The 22,506-nt window shown below is 38.8% G+C and overlaps 1 protein-coding gene across 1 annotated transcript in view; it reads left to right on the forward strand.

The window, feature by feature from the left end:
* KLHL14 (kelch like family member 14) overlaps positions 1 to 22,506 on the forward strand; it is a 101,792-nt gene that overhangs the window by 15,007 nt on the left and 64,279 nt on the right. The window contains exon 3 of the mRNA XM_007974346.3: positions 16,039 to 16,160. Coding sequence (XP_007972537.1) covers positions 16,039 to 16,160 — 122 coding nt within the window. The remainder of the gene's footprint in view (positions 1 to 16,038; positions 16,161 to 22,506) is intronic.

Here is a 22,506-nt window from a genome sequence, read left to right on the forward strand (position 1 = left end):
CACTCCAGCCTGGGCAACAGAGTGAGACACCGTCTCTAAAAACAAAAAAACAAAACAAAACAAAAAATACAAAAGAGAGAGAGAGAGATGTCTATTCAAATTCTTTGGCCATTTGTTTTTTAGTTGTGCTATGTGTCTGTTTATGATTAAGTTATAAATATCCTGTATGCATCATAGGACTTCTTATGGTACCTAGATCATAGCTGGGGCTACCTTCTGCAAGAATAGGTTATACTATTTGCAAAAATGAAAAGAAAATACATGCAGATGTACAGTGAAAAATTCTCTAGATGATTTTATATGACACTTATGACTATTATTAAAAATCTTGGTATTTGGTACGGCAGAGAAAAATATCTGTGATTGATTTTGGTATTGTTTATTTTCCTCTTCATGTAATCATTTTAGCTTTGATGACTTGGGCATCATAGTTCTTAAATGATATTCTGGACTTGGATAAGCAAATCTTTCATTTCAAGGAAAATATTTTCATTACTTGAGTTACTTAAATTTTCTTAAAGACACATAAGAAATATTTTTTTCAAGCAATGTTAATACAATAATTACTTTAGGAAAATAAGGTGAAATTTTTTTGACTTCCAAGACATGATATCTGATAAAAAGCACTATAGAAGAAGAAGTACTGCGTGTCAAAAGAAAACAAAACAAAACAAAACAAAACAGCAGCTCTCAATTTAAAAAGGTTCCTTGTGGGGATCAGCAGGAAACAGCAAAGCACGGGATTTTCAGTCAAGGCTGAGATTCGATGGAGGGCTTCACCACACATAGCACCAAGTGGATTCCAACATGGAAAAGCTAAATTTATCATGAGAATAACTTATCTGGTTTCCTCTTTCCTTTGCTACAGTCTCCCGGCAGTTTTTCTTAGGGACAAAAACTGCTGCTACTGCTGCTCTTGAAGAGAAATTACTTTTACTACCCTTAGTAAGTTGGGTACTGTTACTTCATTGTCGCTTCTAGTGTGTGGATATGGAAGATTGGTCAACAAATTGTTTCTTGGGCTTAATGTTTATGCTGCTGAATAGAACAATTTCTATTTTGATTATGTATTTTCATGAACAATCAAATTCTTGCTTTCTCTGAAAAGATTTACATCTTTGATACTTAAGAAAGAAGACTGAGTCACCATGACAGGTCTGAGAGCAAGATGGTATGGATTGTAATGTGGATTTCTTTATGTTTCACGGACACAAGGTATTATCAAAAGTATGTGATTATTTTATAGGTTTTAGAATGTATTTTCAACAAATCCCAAGAATGCAGAAAACCTCTTGAAATTAGTTACAAGTTTTTGTCTTTAGAAGACATCTTCTTCCCTTGGCAGAAGTTCTAGTCATGTAGAGAAGGTACCAATTCTAGACAGTCACTTCAGAACACCTGGAATCTGGACAAACTTCAATTGGCATTCTTGTATACAAAATTGAAAAGTGAAAATAGACAATGCAAAACTGAAATCTTTACATACCACCCTTGATGCACTCAAATAAATTCAAGATTCGGGATTTTTCCAGGGTTAAGGAGCAGCAAATGAAACCAACAGCAAGTAGTCTAGGTAAAAATCAATGCCAGGAAAAGGGACACCTCTCATGCAGGAAAGAGCCCCTCAAGCCTTCCATCAGTTTAATCAAACTGACAGTCCAACTTCCAGGAAACAGTCGTTCTTTTGACCTATTAAGAGAAGGAATCATTTCACCTTAGAAAGGTTTTTTTGCATAGTGTTTCACATTTGCATGCGTGTGTTTGTGTGTGTGTTTGTGTGTGTGTGTGTGTGTGTGAAAGTAAGTCCAAACCCTAAAGTCTGCAAGTGGCTTAACGAAAATTTATTGTCTCCAATTTCTGGTGGTTGGAAGTTCGAGACCAAGATGCCAGCAGGGTTGATTTCTGTGGAGCTTCTCTTCCTGGTTTGCAGACAGCTGCCTTCCTGCTGTATCCCCATATGGCCTTTTCTCTGTGCTTACATGCAGAGAAAGATCTGGTGTCTCTTCCTCTTCTTATAAGGACACCAGTCGTATTGGATCAGGGCCTCACCCTTATGACCTCATTTAACATTAATTACCTCCTTAACGACTCTATCTCCAAATATAGTCACTTTGGGGGTTAGGGCTTCAACACATGAATTTGGAGGGAACATAGTTTAATCCATAACACGGCCAAGTCTAGGACACAAAATTAGAAAACAGGGAAATTAACTGAAATACTACTTTTCAACTAGATCCATACAAGCAAAGTTATCTAGGCAGTTGAGCAGTTATCCAAGTCAGCAGTGTATAAATAGCTCTTCCAGTAATATAAAGCTAGTAGAGGAAAAAAATGCAGATCCTTTTTCCTCAATTCCAGATGATCTTGCCTAGACCAGTAGCTTTTTAAAGAATCAACCATAGAGTTTTTAAATAAAATATATCTTCCCTAGCTCCACCCCAGAGATTCTAAATAAATTGATCTGAAAGGAGGTCCCAAGAACCTGCATGTGTAGCAAGCGACATAGGTAGTTTTGCTACCAGTAGATTTTGGATCACATTTTGAAAATCATGGAACTAAACAAATCATTGCTTCTGTTTTTTGAATTTGCTACATGTCTACAAAAGATAGGAGAAAATACTGAGAGTAATTTATTGAAAGATAAGTTCGGGAAAAATTTTTGCAAAATTAAAAGAAATTTGATTAATTGATATGAGAAAAAGGGAAATGAGTCATAGGGAAATTTGCTGGAATGACCAAATTCTGGGGGATTTATTTCCTCGAGATGAAATTTGGGTCCCTACTGCGCTAGAGAATTTGTGGAATAATTCAAGCCACACAGTATAGCATCCACAATTCGGCTTCAGAGAATATGGTAAACTTTTCAGAATAATTTGTTGCTGCATGTCAAAGATCTGATAATGAAAAGAATATTGCTCCAGATTAGCTGATTGGGTGAGTCTCAGAGGCTTCTGTGAATTCTCTTTCCAGCAGGGGATGATCTTGGAGGGTTTCCTAGACACCACGGAGCCCTCCACCTAGGGTTCATTGTGGCACCATAGTCCCTCGAGGGTTGGTGATACAGCAAAGAAGAGAAAGAACTGGCTCCCTACAAGGAGGGAGAGGAAAAGCAGAGGAAGATAAGAGATTCCATTTCACCCACAGCAGCAGGGGTCCCTAAGCAGGATTCCACAAGCCACACTTCATTGTCTCCACAGCACAAACACCCACCAGGGCCTGCCGCCCTCCCTTGTTGCAGACCTACCCCAAAATAAGGATAACCTTCTTCTTTTATCTTTACCCTGGGATGATTTCATAGCATTTTTCTTTCCCTAAAAATAAATGTTGAGTCCTTTTAGAAGGAATCCACTGAAAGTCCCTTCTTGAAAATGGACACCTGTTTGTTGCCATGAGTATTCCAGGAGAAGCCTGGAGAAAACTATCCTGTTACTAACTTTTCTCACTATCTCCCCGCATGGCCACTCCTGCAGTGACTCTCCGACTGGAAACAGCCTGGTTGACAGGAGGCTGGCTCCAGTTCCTCAGAAAGAGCCTCACAGTTTCCCCACAAGGAACCTCTCCCTGGAGTTAAAGTAATGAATGAAATTGGACTTTAGATCAGGAGGTTGTTGTCCCACTCAGCATCATCTTGAATGGCTGAACTCCTTTCTTCAGACTGTCATGTTGCTGTCAAAATATTCATTTCTACCATTATGTCTCACTCTCTCAGAGGTATAATTTTAGTGGAAAGATGTTACATCCTTCTGAACTTGAATTTTCATCATTATTTTGTGACCTTGGTGTCTTTCTGCACTTTTTCTTCTGCAGCAGGTGCCAAAGTTTCCTTAGCTCAAAAAGTCACTCTTATCTCTTCCAAAAGCCAGCCAGATGGGAGGGAGAGAGAAAAAGAGGGGATGAAGTCTCAGTAATGATATTGGCTCTCAGGAGGCAGCATAGTCTAATAATTGGACTTTATTAGGAATTTAAATGCAGGCATTACTTACGAGTCCATCACTAGCCTGAGAGTGATGCTTTATCTGCTTTCGTCACTAGGCTATACAGAGCTTGAATGACTCCACTGTGACAGGCTGCACAGAACCACTTCTCTCTTGAACAAAGAGAAGAGCTTTCTCCTGTCACGCACATATTGGTTGTCTCCACCAGCTTGCTCAGTAGCAAGCATCTGTGCTAGAGAGCAGCAGGACCCTGCATGGCACTTGCAGGCAGGAGGATTAGTCTGAGAGCTAATGCTTGCCACGCAACTTCCTCACAGGGATGTGGGGAGGATTAATGAGATGCTATTTCCATTGCAATTTATGCTCTTCAGAAGAAAGGTGCTAAGTACTAGGTATTAGAATTAGGGATTATATAGGTAATCAAGCAAAGAAGATATTCAACTGCTTCTAGTTACTAAAGGAAGCTTTAATCTGGGAGGTGGGGAAGGAGGGGGAAATGCAGTGAGTATAAACTTGGCTGGAAGCCATTGTCCCTCATGAAGCAAACGACCAAGAAAGAAGTGTCAAGTGCTATGTACAGTATAAAGATAAACTCGTCCTGATCCTTGGGGCTTATGAGCTAAGCCTTGGGTGGTGGGGGTGGGCTACATTTCACAGATTCAGATAAAGGTCTTATGACTTTTTTGTTATATCTGTCGCTGCCATCACCAGCCAGTCTACAAGTTTGGTGCCTAGAGGAATGTGGCAAAAGCATAAGCCAACTCCTCTAACTGCATGCTAGAGGACACAGTAACATTCTAGAAGAACTGTGGAGGACCGGTGTGAGCCACAGGGGCGGGATGAGAAGTGAAGGGGTGGTAAGATGGCTAATCAAAATTGCAGTGTGTAAAGCAACAGCCAACAAAGATGTTGATCTTCACATGGTCACACAGACAGGAAGTGGCAGAGTTGGAATGTAACAGGTTTTCAGGGCTTCAGATATTAAAGTCCTGGGTTCTTCCATTTCTTACAGTGCCTCCCCAAGTAGTATTTCTCTGCCACTGGTAGAATGTGAGACAATTTCAGAGGGTGCACAAGAAATCATTGTAACATTTATAACAAGCTAGGTATTGTTATATTTTAATGTGTGTTAGAGATAAAATAATGAACCCGTGAAGCCCATGATTTAGTAAATAGAATTGCTTAGAAATATGGTTGTCAATACTGGTTGCATGTTATTAATAGAATCACTCAGAAAGCTTAAAAGACACACACACGCACACACACACACACACACACATGCACACACAGACGATGCTGGGTCCCATCCCAGATCATTGAATCAGAGTCCCTGAGAAGTTCTGATAGCTTATAAAAGTTCCCACAGCCCACATTGGGAACCACTGCAATAGCCTGGTATTTTTAAGGAAGCATTTTTTTAAGCGAGGAGTTTTAAATAAAATATTTAGTAAATCATTTCCAAGTGTGTAGCTGTGGCAAAAACAATAAAAGTCCTTTGTTGTACTGGTAACTGAAGTTTGGTAAGCATTGTACTCTGTCATGGTAGGTAGGCTCCTATTCCGTAAGACAACACTAGAACTAAAGAGCAAAGATAAGCAGAGACATCCAAAGAAGAATGATGAATGTGATAATGTAAGAAGAGAAAGACTCATTATTTGGACATGCTCAGACAGGGATAAAAGGTGGAGGGTCTAGGGCAGTACATAGTAAAAATAGCAGCTTAGATTTGGGAGTTCGTTGATATGAACGTCCTTTCCCCCAATATACAGTTCTCTGAGTCTTCCACCCTGTAGTTCAGAAATGTCGCTTTTTCCTTTTTCCCAGTTGCCTTTTGACACCTTTACCCCCGCTCGACTGAACCTTGAAACAAGTAAGGAAAAAAAGGATGTAAAAAATCTATAACATCTTCCTGGATAGGGATTACAAGTGACTTTTAGTCTTCCCACCTATTCCTTCTTTGTTGTTGTTTTTCTTGTTTTTTTTTTTTTTTTTGAAATGGAGTCTCACTCTGTTGCCCAGGCTGGAGTGCAATGACGTGTCCTCAGCTCATGGCAAACTCCACCTCCCAAGTTCAAGTGAGTAGCTGGGGTTACAGGCACATGCCACAACCCCCAGCTTTTTGTATTTTTAGTAGAGATGGTGTTCCACCGTGTTGGCCAGGCTGATCTCGATCTCGAGCTGCTGACCTCAAGTGATCTGCCCACCTTGGCCTCCCAAAGTGCTGGGATCACAGGCATGAGACACTATGCCGGACTCTATTCCTTCTTTTATTCATCATATCTTCATTTATACAACAAGCATTTATTGAGCACCTACTATGTAGTAAGTTCTTCTTGCTTTTAAGTATAGTCAGAATTTTTTTCAGTGAGCATGTATTATCTTTATGATACGATCAAACAAATCTTAAGGTTACTTCCATCTTAGGAAAACTAAATAATAGGCACATGACTGACCATTCTCCAGTCACCACATAGCCAGACTCCACATCTGAGGAAGAAGGGGAGCCCAAAGTCAGACTCTGGGAAGTAAGGCATTTTCAGCCACACCTGAGAGCCAAGAAAAGTTGTGTGAGAAAACCCTGGAGATGTTTCCTATGTGAAATGGAGGAAATAAAACCCATCCTGCAGCATTGGAAAAGCTGCTCAAGCCCCTTTTCCTCTAGTCTTTCATCTGTTAAATGGGGATAATGATACTTTGTGTTTACCTACCTCAGAGAGGCATTATCAGGTCTATTTAAAGGCTCTTCCGATGAAAGCTGCTGTGTAATTACCAAGAACAGCTATGATAAAGAAACCTAAATACAACAGCAAATCAGCTGGAACAAACTCTCAAGGGAGTTTACTTTGCTGGGAAATTTTAAGAGAAGGGTAGCAGCTCTCCTTGGGGGAGTTTTGGGTACCATTCTGGCTGGAAGTTTAGGGAAGGCTAGCTGACTTTCAAAGCTTCCTTCTGGCCAGGCCAATTACTGAGAGTGGAGGGATCTACCTCTGTTTACTTCTTCCCCATGATCTGAGCAGTTTCCATCTGAAATTCCCCTTTCACATTTCCCAGATCTGGACCCACAAACTCTTTTATCTCTCAAATGAAATTCCAGGAAGACATTTACCAATAGGAGAAAAAAAGAAAGGAAAGAGAGGTTGTAATAAGATAAGTAATTGGGAATTCAATGGTTTTTATGAAGAAGACTGATGTAATTGATTATTAATGTTTGGCTTTGCTAAAATTCATTTGACAAAATATGTAGTATAGATTAAATGGGGATAGGGGCCCAGAAAGCAGGGCTACCACTTTACAACAGCTCAAGGGAGAACCAACACAGCTGAATCCAGCTGATGGCAGCTTGGCTGGAACGAAGAGAAAGATTTAAGAAATACTACAGCCTCAGAAACTATACAATATAGCAAGAAAATGGAAGAGTCAGGGATACCTTGAAATTTTGTGACTTGGATATCGTAAGATTTGGTGACTACCCTAACAGAGGCAGCTGGCAGAGAAGAAAGTAAGTAGATTATATCTTATGAATGAGATCTGAGTCAATACCATTGTAGGAAGTCCAGTGGTTTTATATTTTTGTTAAACTTGCTTATGCAATCAACGTTCTGGCTATTTATATGCAATGTAACATATGGTATCTGCAAGGCTTCTAAGCAATAAAAACTCCAAAATTCCAAAGATGAATTTTCAAATGAGTACTTTGTAAAGTTAATAATTACACATAATAATAATAGCTATCATTTATCAATTTTGAACTATATAAATATTTTATTTCTATGTAACCCAGATTTCAGCTGGAGATGTAACAGATCTGGTAAAGAAATTACTATGAACCCCTATGGCCTGTGGAAAACCAAAACTATTTTGGTATGGTCTAAATGTTTGGGTCTACCCCTTAAAAATTCATACCTTGAAACCCTAATCACCAATAAGATAGTATTTGGATATGGGACCTTTGGGAGGTAATTAGGTCATGAGGGTGGGGCCCTCATGATGGAATTAGTGGCTTTGTAAGAAGAGAGAGGAGAGCACACACATGTGCACTTTCTCTCTTTCTCTCTCTCATTGACCCCCTCACCATGTGAGAACATAAACAGGAAGTGAACCCTCACTAGGAACAGAATCTGCCAGCACTCTGATCTTGCACTTTTCAGCCTCCAAAACTGTGAGAAATAATTTTCTGTTGTTCAAGCCACGCAGTCTATGGTATTTTTGTTACCGAAGCCTGAACTCATACACCCATCCTCATGTCTGTGAGTCCCTGGAGCTTGTGTTTTCCTGGCCTTTTCTACCTCCCAAATCACTCCCATACATTGCTGCTGTACCATCAGATGTGCAACTGCCCATTTACTGCTTTTATGCAATACTAACCTATCAAGAGTTTAGTAAAGTCCACTGAAATTGGGAGGACATGGGAAAGAGTCGAGACTTCTTTCCATTTTCCACAGCCCCTTCCTACTGGATTATGTTGAAAGTATCAATATTTTCCCCCTTCAGTATGCAGAGACATTCATCCTTCAAGATGTCAGCAGCACAAAGGGCCTTTCATTCGCTGGAGGGACTGGCTCTACAAGGTGGTTTTGGTTACAAGCAGAAGGCATTTATTTTCCTATTACACCTAGATGACTTTGTTTAACCCTTACAACATTCTTGTAAGAGGATACCATTATTCTCACTTTACAGATGAAGCAATGGAGGTTTAGAGTCAATCCAAGGAGATAAACATAAGAAAAGGTAGAAGATTTAAATCCAGGTCTGATGACTCTTAACTTACAATTAACTTGGCTTCTGAAAGATGGGATAATGATTATCTACTCTGGATCACTTTGCTGCTTGAAAACTGCTTCTTCTTGTTGTTGTTGTCGTCATTTTCCTTTCTTCTTTTAAATTTTTTTTTTCAGTCAAATCTCCATGTTTCAAAAAATGGTCATACACTCCCAAAGACCCTATGCAGAGAATTAAAGTAAAAATTCCAATGATTTAGTATCATTTCAGGAAGAACGAGTTAGCATAATTAAAATAACAAAACCATTGAAGTACAACTCTTTATTATCTTTAAGTAATAAAACTGGGATAGGGACATAGGCCACCTGCTTGTCAAACCTGCAAATTACATAAAGGAACAGATAATACTGATGATAATGAGGATGAGGATAAGGAGGATAATGATGATGTCAATAACTATGCAGATGATGATGGTGGTAATGATAATTAGCATTTATTTAGCACTGTTTTAAATGCTTTACATATATTATGTCATTTAATTCTGAAAATTAAAGATGCCTGTGCCTTAGATCTTGTTAGTGTTATCCCTATTTTATAAATAAGGTTAAAGAGGGGCAAAGAGGCCAGTCCCAGTGGCTCACGCCTGTAATCCTAGCACTTTGGGAGGCCGAGGCTGGGGGATCACTTGAGGTCAGGAGTCAGAGACCAGCCCGGTCAACATGGTGAAACCCTGTCTCTACTTAAAAAATAAAATAAAATAAAAGCCAGGTGCGGTGGTTCACGCCTGTAATCCCAGCACTTTAGGAGGCCGAGGCGGGTGGATCACCAAGTGGAGATGGTGAAACCCTGTCTCTACTAAATATACAAAAACTTAGCCAGGTGTGGGGGCGGGCACCTGTAGTCCCAGTTACTCGGGAGGCTGAGGCAGGAGAATGGCCTGAAACTGGGAGGCAGAGCTTGCAGTGAACCGAGATTGTACTACTGCAATCCTCCCTGGGTGACAGAGCGAGACTCCATCTCAAATAAATAAATAAATAAAGACATAATGCAAAAATTAGCCAGAAATTGCTTGAACCCAGGAGGCAGAGGTTGCAGTGAACCGAGATCACGCCACTGCACTCCAGGAGACTGGGCAACAGAGCAAGTTTCCATCTCAAAAAAATAAAAATAAGAGGGGCAAAAAGGCCAACCTAAGTTCACTTAAAAGAGCTGAAACCAGGCATCTCACCTTAGCTAAGAGGTCTGCACCCTTAACAACTAGGCTACTTTGCCTGAAAGACTGTGATGCCTTCCATAGATGTCCCCACTAGGCTGTGCCTCAAAGACTGTGATGGCTTCCATAGATGTCCCCACTAGGGTGGAATTAAGTACCACAATGAACAAGGAATTTACTCCTCTTGCTCCCATTATTATCTCCAATCCTTAGAACACTACCTGGAACATAGTAGGAACTCAATTAACAATTGCTAACTGTAAACGAATTGAAGCAAAGTGTCTAAATCAGTAGAGGACAAAAAATGTTAAACAATAGTCATGCATAGCTGTTCAAAATATCTTAATTAGAAGAAATATAGGATAGGAAAAACTTGGCTTGAAAACACTTGTCTTTGTTAAAAAAAAAAAAAAAAAAAAAAGATCAGCTAGAAGCTGAACAGGGGCCCAACACTGCACTGTGACTGCTAAAAGACTACTGTGATTTTAGAAAGCCTTAAAAGAAAACTGGTATTTTAGTTTTCTTTAGTCCGTGGCCTGTTAGGAACTGGGCCGTACAGCAGGAGGTGAGTGGTGGGTGAGCGAGTGTGAGCTTCGTTTATATTTAGAGCTGCTCCCTATCGCTTGCATTACCACCTGAGCTCTGCCTCCTGTCAGATTAGTGGCAGCATCAGATTATCATATGAGCGCAAACCCTACTGTGAACTGCACATGTGAGGGAACTAGCTTGTGTGTTCCTTATGAGAATCTAATACCTGATGATGTGTCACTGTCTCCCATCACCCCCAGATGGGACTGTCTAGTTGCAGGAAAACAACCTCAGGGCTCCCACTGATTCTACATTATGGTGAGTTGTATAATTATTTTATTATGTATTACAATGTAACAATAGAAATATAATCATAGAAATAAAGTGCACAATAAATGTACTGCACTTGAATCATCCTGAAACCATCCCCCTGGTCCATGGAAAAACTGTCTTCCATGAAACCAGACGCTGGTACCAAAAAGGTTGAGGACCACTGCTCTAGGAAACCTAGGTAGGTTTTTCAGCTCAGCATAAGAGGAAAAAAATATATCTAACACAACTGTCCAACAACTTTTAACAACAGAGTGTATTTGAAAATCTAAGATTCATTTCAAATTTCCAAATACATAAGAATAATTACTTATTTAAAAAACTATTAGAAGGATTTCTACACTATGTAGGGGACTAGACCAAGTCAGTGGCTCCAAGTCTGGCTGTGTGTTAGCATCAACTGGAAGGCTGTGAAACAGCATTGATTTTTTTAAGACTCATCCTATTGAATCATAATCTCTGAGAGACGAGAAGTGAAAATCTATACCTAGAATCCAAAATTTCTAATGCCCTCAGTTGATCCTGGTAACTTGCTAGGGTCTGGGAATCACTGAACTAGACTGCCTCAAAGTTCTCTTCAAACTCTATGAATTAATGATTCTTAGAACATTGCAGAATATCTTCTTTTGTAAATGAGAATTATTTGTTACCTGTAAAATGAATTTTGCCTAAATGTGCATTGGTGATTATAAAATGCCAACATATCAGCTGATTTCTTAAATAGGTTAAACGTTTTTTTGCAATCTAGGTCATGAAAACTTTTCTCATGTATCACGGAAAGGAAAACTTTATCTGGCCTGTTTCCCAATTATTGAAGTTCCAAATCACTGAAATATAAATAAATGAGATTTTACAGTACTTAGAACACCAGTATGATGAAAAATTTGTTTACACCAGGAGGTGTAGGTCATCCTTCAATCATTCATCCCAGGAACCAAAGTGTGTATGCACGCCAGCACTCACGCATTCAGACGCACACACACGCCCAAATGTGACACATGGTAAATGTTGGGCAGTTACTGAGATGGAACAAAGGAGACCTTCAGATTCCATCGCCTTTGCTACCTTACATTTTTCTATGCAAGAATCAAGGAACTCAAATCAAAGACATTCAAATATTATCAACCACGATATACTCAACGTTTTGTTTACATTTCTATTATTCCTTGTCTTTCAATACATACTTTGGTCTGGGTTGGGCAAAATGGGTAAAATGAAGAGTGAAAGGAGTATTTTAAAATAATAAAAGGTATGAAGAGAACATATTAATTTTGGCTAAATTGGTTCCCTATGTATAGAGCTTCTGAAAAGTATAATATGTTGCCATGAGAAGAAACTCTAGTGATTGCAATGAGGCTACATTTATAAATTTTGACTAATCTAAAATTAAACCTGTAAAGCTCTGCTGGAATTATTTAAAAAAGAATAATTAAAACCCCCTTCAGCACAGTTAGTTCAGCTTCTCTTCATTTTACTTTTCTAGTTCACAGGTATCTTTTTTTATGGTGTTTTCAAATTGAAGTTCACACACATCAAATAAATAGTATGATAATCAGAAGTTCAGTATTCAATACGCATTCATTATTAACTGTCGTTATTGTCATTGTCACTATTATAATTGCACATTGTAAAAAGAATGGAAGCTTTTCCACAGGAATTATTCATGTGTATTGCTTTCTAGGAGTAATTGAATAGTTGACATTGCATTTATATCAAAGTAAAATATGTGATGGTTATTCTCATTTGTATTATTCTTAAGCAATAAGAAATGTAAAGTAATCTCCATTAGGTTTCTTCATTTGGATTCAGAAATCTTCATAGTTTTCTGTAATGTCCAAATGTGTACTTTCTTATAACATCTATGGGAACTTTCTCTCCTCTCTGTAAAATGGAGAGTTATATCTACCACGTTGAGCTGTTGTGAGAGTCAATGGAGAAAATAGTGAGAAAACCACTCAAATGTGTTTTGTTACTTGATGTGTTCTTTCCTCTTTATGATCCAACTTCTTACATGTTTTGTCTTATTTTGGGTTTCGATTTGATTCATCTTCACAAAGTAGAGCTTCAAGTTTTATTTAGAATTAAATAATATTGAGACTGGCTTGGAAAATTGAATAACACAAGATTTAGAGAAAAAATACTCTTAAGTAAAATGCCATGACAAATTGAATGAATGACGATGTAAATATAACAATGTAAAAGATTTGGAAGGCATCTTGATTCACTAAGAAAGCCATACATAATGGCTTCAAAGCACTGCCCCTTTGTAGAAAACACACAGCCATTGAGGGTAAGTAGGATTTCCTTTTCCTCTACGTAATTCTTTATTACAGTGTCTGCAGAGGCCTGACTAGCTTAGAAATTTACCTTAGTTAGTTGGAATCTTTCTTTGCTGCTATGCTAGCTAGCCCTTGAATCATGTCACTGTTGGCAGGGGTGGAGGGCGTTACCATTTGCCCACTGTTCACTGGCTTTTGTATTTGTAGTCCGTCCAGTTCTTAGAGGACAGATGGCAATGGCTGGCAATCTGGGCAGAGAGAACAAAGACATTTCTCCTTATCAGCAGAGATGGTCCATCTAAATCAGGGTGGAGAATCACCAGTGTAACTTCCAGGGAAGTTCCTCTTATCAGTGAAGGAAATGACCTTACAAACATGTGTGAGCCATGCATTCGTCTCCCTTTGCCATTCATTAAACACATTTTTTTTTTTTTGAGATGGAGTTTTGTTCTTGTTGCCCAGGTTGGAGTGCAGTGGCATAATCTCGGCTCACTGCAACCTCTGCCTCCTGAGTTGAAGCGATTCTCCTGCCTCAGCCTCCCAAGTAGCTGGGATTACAAGCATGTGCCACCACACCCAGCTAATTTTTTTTTTTTTTTTTTTTTTGACATGGAGTTTTGCTCTTTTTGTCCAGTCTGGAGAGCAATGACATAATCTCAGCCCACTGCAACCTCTGCCTTCTGGGTTCAAGAGATTCTCTTGTCTCAGCCTCCCAAGTAGCTGGGATTACAGGCGCCCATGACCACACCTGGCTAATTTTTTGTATTTTTAGTAGAGACGGGGTTTCACTATGTTGGTCAGGCTGGTCTAGAACTCCTCACCTCAGGTGATCCGCCTGCTTTGGCCTCCCAAAGTGCTGGGATTACAGACATGAGCCACCACGCTGGGCCTCATTAAGCACATGTTTTAAGCACTTAATTTATTTATACACTAAAACATATTTAATTATGTTGCTTTTGCACAACCACCACTTCAGTGAGTTCTTTCCTCTGTGTCCATCCTGTTGATATTGATCTACCCCCAACTGCAGTCTGGTGGCATGTGGACAAGTGATGTTAGGACAGCCACAGAATCGTGACTTCCAGTTGAACAGGTCTGTCTACACATGGTCATTTGCAGCAACCTAAAAAGAGTATTTGTTTTCATCTTGACTTCTCTTACACACACAGAGTGGTTGATTATTTGGACTAAAGACTACAATAAGAAAAAACTATTCATATATCAGCTCTGTGGCCATGCATTTAGGAGATTATATAGCATGTGAATTATGCATGTATGTTTTCTAAATGAAAGAGAGGTACTGACTGCACTGATCTTTCTTAACCCCTCTTGCAAAAACACCCCAATCACTGAAATCCTCCAACTATGGGGGCTCTTCGCTGTTGTATTCTATTTGCCAACTACTAGTCTATAAGGCATATGGGTACAGTTCGAAGGTACTTCAAATTCAGAGTTTGGGTTTGTTTGTTTACCTTTTGGCTCAACTATATCCACAGAGTGGCAGAATTAACACTGCAAGTTGCCATCATATTACTCGTTTCTCTATAAGTACAGCTCCCTCTATCGATGAGTCTCTAATATGGGCAATTCTCCAGAAGGTATTTTTCCCACTGAGGCATAATAATGCATTCAATGGCACCAGAGTTTCATCAAAGGAATTCTCTTGTTCCCTTCCTTCACAGGGAGATGTCATTAACTGTGTTAAGTTAACTCTCCGAATGTTAGGTTCTTAACCAACAAACAATGCTTCTCCACAAGGGCATACTTCGCCAAGCATTCTTGAATCAGAATGAGCTGAATATGTAATCATAGATTCAGAGCCACGCCATGGCTTGTGATCATCACTAAGAGGAACCCTTTTGTATTTATTGACTTTTTTCCTTCAATCATTGTTGTTCCGTTTCTTCCACCACCACCTTGAGCCTTTCAGGTACATGAAAAGTTCAATTATATGTAAAGCGACTGTTAAATCAGCAGGCCCTTTGTGGGGGTCTGGGCCTCCTCTCCCTGCTTCAAGCACAAGTGTGCTCAATCCATTACTGTTCCTGAGGATTGTACATCCATCAGGTCGAGTGTGCCGGCCAGGGTGCATCTTACAGCTTTTACTGCATATGAGACATTGCAGGCCTTTCTCAGGAACTGCCAGGCGGACTGGGAATCACAGTCACGGTTAATAGCAGCGAATTGCCAGCTCTTGATGGGTGGGTAGTCACTCCTTTCAGTGGTTGCCCCCTGGGGGAGAAGGTAGAAAAACAGAGGGAGGGAATTAGAGTGACTTTGCACAGTTGAGCAGGTTCATGCCGCTGGATCAGTGGCAAGCATTGGCAGGGCTCCACTCTGGGGAGGCTCACAACAACATCACAGTCTCATTTTTACCAATTGGTGCTGCTATATCGCCAGTGGTGCACAGGGGGAGAGCAGAGGGGAGGGTGAGCTGGGAGTGGGGGAAGGGGAAGAAGGCAGAAGTCTAAGCTAAATTAAACAAACAAAAAAATTCATGTTCAAACTGGTTAACCCACCCCAGTTAGCCCTGTGCTACTAATTGTACCAAACTGGTATTTGAAGTTCCCTGGGTGATTAAAGAGTTGGCTCACAAACTCCCTGCATAACCTTAATTTTTTCAAGGTTCTTTGAGTGGAGAATGGCTTATAATAATGATTTTGACTAATACGATTTTTGACATGCAACTTTAATGCTTAACCTTAGTACAACTCCAGAGCATTTCAAGTGTACTCAGCTGTAAAGAGTGATGATTTAAAGGGATAATATAAGAAAAAGGTCGTTCTAGAATGAACCTCTAACAAATTGCATAAAGGGAGCTTATTATTCTATGAGTATGGGGATGTGCAGCTCTTCTGATCATTTTTCTGCTTGGTTCAAAAAAATTGTTGAGACATGAATGGGGGAAGAAACAGGAAAAAATGAAATAGATATCTGCAAGCAAGGAACATTCTTTGATGGTTATGATTTCGTTGCCACTAAAAAGACTCTACAATAATGTGGTTATTCATCTCCTCTTTTGTTTTGGGTGAAGAATTCGCTCTAACAAGAAAATGCTGTTATTGGTTGGAGGGCTGCCTCCTGGACCGGACCGGCTCCCCAGCAATTTGGTTCAGTATTACGACGATGAAAAGAAGACGTGGAAAATACTCACAAGTGAGTGCGTTATTTATTTATTCACTCACCTATTTATTTCAGGTTAGAGCTGTCTTGATGAATTTGAAAACATGGTTAATCAAATTAGACATTTTATTGATTTGTTCCCCTTTGGAGGTTTGTTTATGCATCACGGGGGATTTAGAGTAAAAGACTAAATTAACATTGCAGAGGTGGCCAATTTGGTAGTCGAGTAGGCCTAGCCTAAAATCACTGTACTGGTTTATGTTTCTGTATGTGCTGCCATGGAGGGTGTAGGGGAAGAGCAAAGATCTTCCCCCCAAAAATCTTCTGTTCTTTTTGTTGCTGTTCATTGAAAAGCAAAAGGTTGGTTTGTGGCACTCGCTAGTAAATTTTCTCACATCAAAATGGTTGTTTAGTTCATTGTCTCTGTAACTAACATTCATTTTGCTTTTCAGGCATTTTTGTTCCTTAATATTTAGTCTGTGGAACTGGGTGTTTAGAGAAACGTCCCCTTATGCTGCTGCATAGTTTGAATGGAGAGATATATTTGTGGCCTATTCCAGCCGCAGGAAATTGTGCTTGCAAACTTCTACCCGGGATTCTTCTCCTCCCCTTCTTAAAGGGCAATTGTGTTTTACAGCAAACCTCTTGCCTTGGGCACTGAGATTTGGAACTTATTGTTATATTGGTTACGATTCCCAATCGGACTCACTCATGGAATAAAAAATCATCGTTTCTTGAGTGCAGCAGGCTGTGTGCACCAGTCCCCTCGTGGGCACAGTGGCTGCACTGGTCAATAAAACTAAATTTTAACTGTCAAAATTGCCTAGAGCTGTATAGATAAAATAATAAATGAGCAATTTTAATCCATAAATCAAAGCCATACATTTAAAACCAACAAAAGTGAATGTTAGATTTTCTTATTGCATGTGTCTTAAACAGTTATATATTTTATCATGTTTATTTTTCAAAAATCGTTTCCTTTCCTCTTCCTGAAAGCCCTTTAAAATAATAGAAACTGGACAGCAGTTTACCCATAAAAGCAGAAGAGGAACAGAGACATGTGTGGTGGTGCTTGAAATAATACATTTTGGAGCTGGCGTCCCCCAGCGAAACCTGCAGTAGCATTGTCCAGGAACTGCAACAAGAAGGCTCCCTGGACACCAATGCGCTACGGCTGTAGTAAAGAAGTAGTGGAATAGTAGCAGCGAGATTAAGGAGGAGAAAGAAAGAAAAATAAGTTAGTGATGTCTTAAAATGATTTTTACTTCTCTTTTGGACAAAACTACCATTAATAGCGGTTTAAACATCTGAGTGAGTGGCCAAGCTGAATTTTAAACGTTCATCAGAAACAAAAGCTAAAGCAAAACCAAGGAATTTATTTTTTAATACTTGACCAATAGCGAAAGCCTGCATAGAAAGAAACATGGAGACTAGGAGGAGGAGAGAGAAAAGAGGAAGGACAAAAGATTCTCAAAGAGAGATGACAGAGCGATAATACACCCAACCAGTAAATGATATTCATTCATAAATCCATTTGTTTTCCCAAATACACCAAGCTAGGTCCAATTTGTTACTTGCTTGACATCCTTCAGTAAAGACAACAAGATTAATTAAAGCATTGTGAACAATACCTTAGAAAAGTCTTATGTGGATTTTAAACCTTGCTCAAAGATAGGTTGATTGTTAAACATTGTCCATACTGGGGCATTTTCGAGCATGAAAGGGGAATCTATTCATTACGCTAGGACAACAGGTATAGACTGGAACATATGGTCACCTTACTTCAAGTTTTCACACTGCCTGAATTAACTCTCCGCTTGGAGGGATGTAGGAAGAAAACATGAACTTTGAATCAGACAGACATGGTTGCAAACCCAAATCTAGGACCTTGAGAAAATCATATAAATATTGGGAGTCATGGTTTCTTCATTTTGTGCAAGTCACTGTAGTATTTTTAAAATAAAAATGGTGCTTATAAATCATCTAGCACATAGAATGCACTCAAAAAATTGCAGGTACTACTGCTATCATTGTAACATCACTATCAACATTAGCATAAGGACTGACCTTTATTCCTAGAGGCATCAGTGAATCAATGCAAACTCTCCATGCAGACAAGTAACACAGCAACAGACATACCACTTCAACCCACTGCCCCGGAGTAGGGAGCATATTCTCCATAGTTTTCATATGTTAGATTTAATAATGTATACATTAAGAAGTAAAGAGAAAAAGGTATCTGTTGACTCTATTTATTAGATTTGAAATTGAAGGAAATAAATTTTGTGTGTGTGTGTGTGTGTAAAGTTCTAATAATGGGAACATATTTAAAGATCTTGAACTCTTTTTCTATACTCAGACATACTTATGGCTTTGAAATAAATGTTTACTCTACTTAACAATGTTCATTTCACTGGGACTTGTATTTAAAAATATATAGTTTATTACCTGCTAGGCTATGACTATGTGGCCCCAAGTGAAGGCATATTTTTTTACATTTGTTGAAGAAATGTAGACAGTTTACCTAGATAATTTCTGCTTTTTTTTAAAAATTAAGATGTCTTATTCTGCAAAACTGAAAAAGGTAACTGACAGACTGCTATGCTTTGGGCCATGTAATAATGAAGAAATCTTTCTCATCAGAATCCCAGATTCTTCCCAAATCTAATAAAACCTAAGGGTTTGGAGAACTTTCCACTGCCATTCTTTTGCCCCAGAAGAAATACTAAACTAATTTGTCAGGGAATGGAAGATGACCGTTAAAGGTAGGAGACAGTCCCCTGGTTTGGGGTCTACTTATTTATTGGATGACTTTCTCCATGCAAACTAACAAATTAACTAGCAGAGACTTAAAACATGAGGGTGGCTGGAGTTTCTGAATCTCAGCATACTTTGCCCACTTACATTGAGCAAACATTTCTCAGAGTGCCACACAGACATGCTCCTCTTAGAAAGAGCGCAGCCCACAGGCAGGTGCACATATACTCACTCATGGGAGCCGACACTCCATTTACACACCTTATATCACAGAAGAATTAAGAGGAAGGCTAGTTTTCTTTAGATCTCATCCTGTTATGTTATTTATATTTTGGAAATATGGTGTAAGGGGTACACTTAAGAAATAGTGAGTTGAATGGAGTGGAGGGGAATAGGAGTGAAAAAGTGGGTCTATGTAACACAAGGAAAACAATATTTAAATAGTCGGCCAATCAGTTGTTCCTTTCCCAAACAGTAAAGGAAACAATTATTCTCACCGAAAAGATTGTTTTGGTAACATGCTGGCACAGACTGAATGTTTATCTTCCTTTTTGGAAAAATCATTTCATATATCATCATAAAAACTGATTACAAAAAAAGCTTCTATCAGAAAAGTATGGAGAAATAACATGTCAAAGTGATGCAACGTCTTTTTGTAAATGTGAAGTGTTAAGTAATAACATTATAAGTTTGGCATTGTTGTTCTCTCGCCTGTTAATAATAAAAGGGAAGTAGAGATGCACTTTTGTTCATCTTTATTTCTCAGCACTGCTTTTCTTGCATCTCTCACTCCTGCACGCAGTCTCCCGTTTCATCTTAACTTATTAGAAAGCAGTACAGGAGACATGAATACTAAAACGGCCAATGCAAAAATCATGCCTCTTGCACTTTGCAGGCCCTAAATCCTCTGTGCAAAGATTAAACAGAACAATTTCTGGGGCTACCATGTACTTTGGATAACAGATTTCTTATATATCAAAGTTTTTATGAAGTCCACATGCGGAGACCCTTTTTATTTCTCCCCATAGGGCAGCATTGGAGAGCTCTCCATTCCATTTTTATTCCCTGTGGACCAATTTCTTTACTAATGGGCAAGGTATTTTCCAGGAACTGGCATCCTTTTTCCAACGTTTCAAATAAGAGATTCTATTTATTAGTTATTTCTTTGTTGCCTTTTGTGACCAACAACAGAAAAAAAGGGACTTTAAAATACAGATTTATTCTTCCATGTACCAATGATGACTTCTTTTTAATAACATTAGAATGAAAATTATGGAGCTGAGTAGAAAGGCGTGTTCCTTCTCCTGATAACTCTGAGTTCTCTTTGTTAAACGTAGAGGAAATGCCTTTTGTTTCTCTCCCCTTCTGTTGATTTACAACTCTTTTCTCTTCTTTGTAGTGGAAGGATTTGGGAATTCTCTATTGTTCAGTCGTGAACACCTAAAGGAAACTGTTGGGTGGTGGTTTCCTAGGTTGTCTCCTCTGGCCCACGAACGACATTTAACTTGATCCCATCCAAACAGGGGGGGTCCTGGGTCTGGTTGTTATTTATTTCTTTAAGAGCAGTCACAAAGATCAGAAAACTCATGGATTCTTCACACTTCTGAAAAAATATGCTTTCTATAAGCGGTGATGGAATAGTCATAAGCAAACAAAGCTTGTATAAGACATTGAACTTCAGTTCTAAATGATAAATATAGGTTTATCATATTCAGTAGCCAAGCAATGCAGAACGGTTTAGTTGTTGCTTATTCAGGGAATAATTAATACACCTGCATGCTGGTACATTCCAATGGACTTCTTTCCTTGGCCCTCTGTTTCTTGATTTCAGTTCATTTCTCTTCCCTAAGGATATAAAGGGAGGAAAGCAAAATTAGTCTAAACCTAATAATCATTTATCATTATTTGTTTTGAAGAAAATAAAATGTAAGTTAAATTAAGGGCTTTGTACCTGTGTGTTTCCTTTATTCATATTATCTTTATTACCAAGAACTAAAACCCACAAACCATTTAATTTAATGTTATTTCTAGACAGGTAGGTAGAGTTCATAGATAGTGCATTTCTCATTGCAGGAGAACTTCAGAAAACGACTCTGAAAATGCCTAGGAAGAATTTAGACTTATTTAGACTTATTTATAGACCTCATTCCTTTATGCAATAAGCAATTATTGAATACCCACTCTGTGTTGGATGGTAGGATAGAACATGCACAAGATAATCTCTCCTCTCAATAACCTAAGGAAGTAATTATAATACAGGGTGCTAAGAGGTACATAGAGAAATTCTAGGGTGCGATGAGAACACGAAATGGAGCCCCTAATGTAGACATGAGTGGTTAGGAAAGCTTTCCTAAAAGTAACCATCTGTAACTCTGAAAAAATGGGTAGGAAGTACCTAGGCAAAAGGTAGATGGGGAAGTATTTTAGTTAAGACCACCCAGTATTGAGAATGCCAAAAGGCAAGAGGGAGTATAGTGTCTTTTGGCAACTGAAATAAATTTGTGTATCTATAGGAAAGTCTGAAGTTGGACTCGTAAGTGATGGGGATGCAGAATTAACCAAGAACCTTATCACGTGGAGACTATTTCAAGGAATTATCAAGACAGATTCGAGAATTAAGAATTGCAAGTAGGGATACCCCTCTAATTTTTGTTTTCAGTGTTACTGAAAACACAGTGATATAAATATTACATACAGTATCATAGCAGTTGGTGTCTCTTAGCTTGGAATTTTTTGTTTCAGTTCATGGAGCAATCGTTTCCATGGCTTTGGACAAAGAAGGAGAGACAATTGTGTTTGGACTTTTTAAATATGTTAGCATCTAATTTTACCTTCAATGAGCTCAATTCTAATTTGAGATACATGGCTGCACATTGCTATATATCTTGAATTATTTGCTACTGTGTATTCATGCACCAGTGCATTAGTGGATTTCTCATAGATTTTTAAGAAAATATGTGTGGTGGTCACTCCAAATACTGTATTTCAAGGAAGCTGGGTACCTAGAAAAACTGGTTGACCTTCTTTGGCCATCTCTCATTTATTTCCGGCTTATACCTCTCTTGAATATAGCAATTGTTTTTTCTCCAGAGAACAGCATGTGTACAAATAATTCTGATACCTTCTTTAGACACAAGCTGTGGTATGTGCTACTGAATCTGAAATGAAGGAGGTATGAGTCACGCAGGCTGTTTAAATTTGCTGTGTGTCATTCCTGGGCAAATTACAGACTAAGTCTGGCAAAACCATTGAATGTGAGTACTGAAAGATTAAATGATCTCCATGCCCAACCCTCTCATTTTACACACTCATTTCATTCATTTAACAAATATAATTGGTATCTCCTATGTAACAGAGATTGTGCTAAGCACAGAGGATACCACGCCGAGTCAAAACAAATATCATCATGTTAATAGTTTAGAGAGGGAAACCAGCATTAATAAATAATCCCGGGTAGCAATATATAACAAGAAAATGTGATAGTGCTCTGAGAGAAGGGTATAAAATCTGTAAGATCTGGCAATGGAGAGTCCTGATCTAATCAAGGAGTCATGGAGAATATTACTAAAGAAATGGCATTTGCACTGACAACTAAAAGATGAGAAGGAGTTAGGCAGTGTGC

Source organism: Chlorocebus sabaeus, chromosome 18, assembly GCF_047675955.1.
Source record: "Chlorocebus sabaeus isolate Y175 chromosome 18, mChlSab1.0.hap1, whole genome shotgun sequence".
In the NCBI taxonomy this organism is placed as follows: Eukaryota; Metazoa; Chordata; class Mammalia; order Primates; family Cercopithecidae; genus Chlorocebus; species Chlorocebus sabaeus.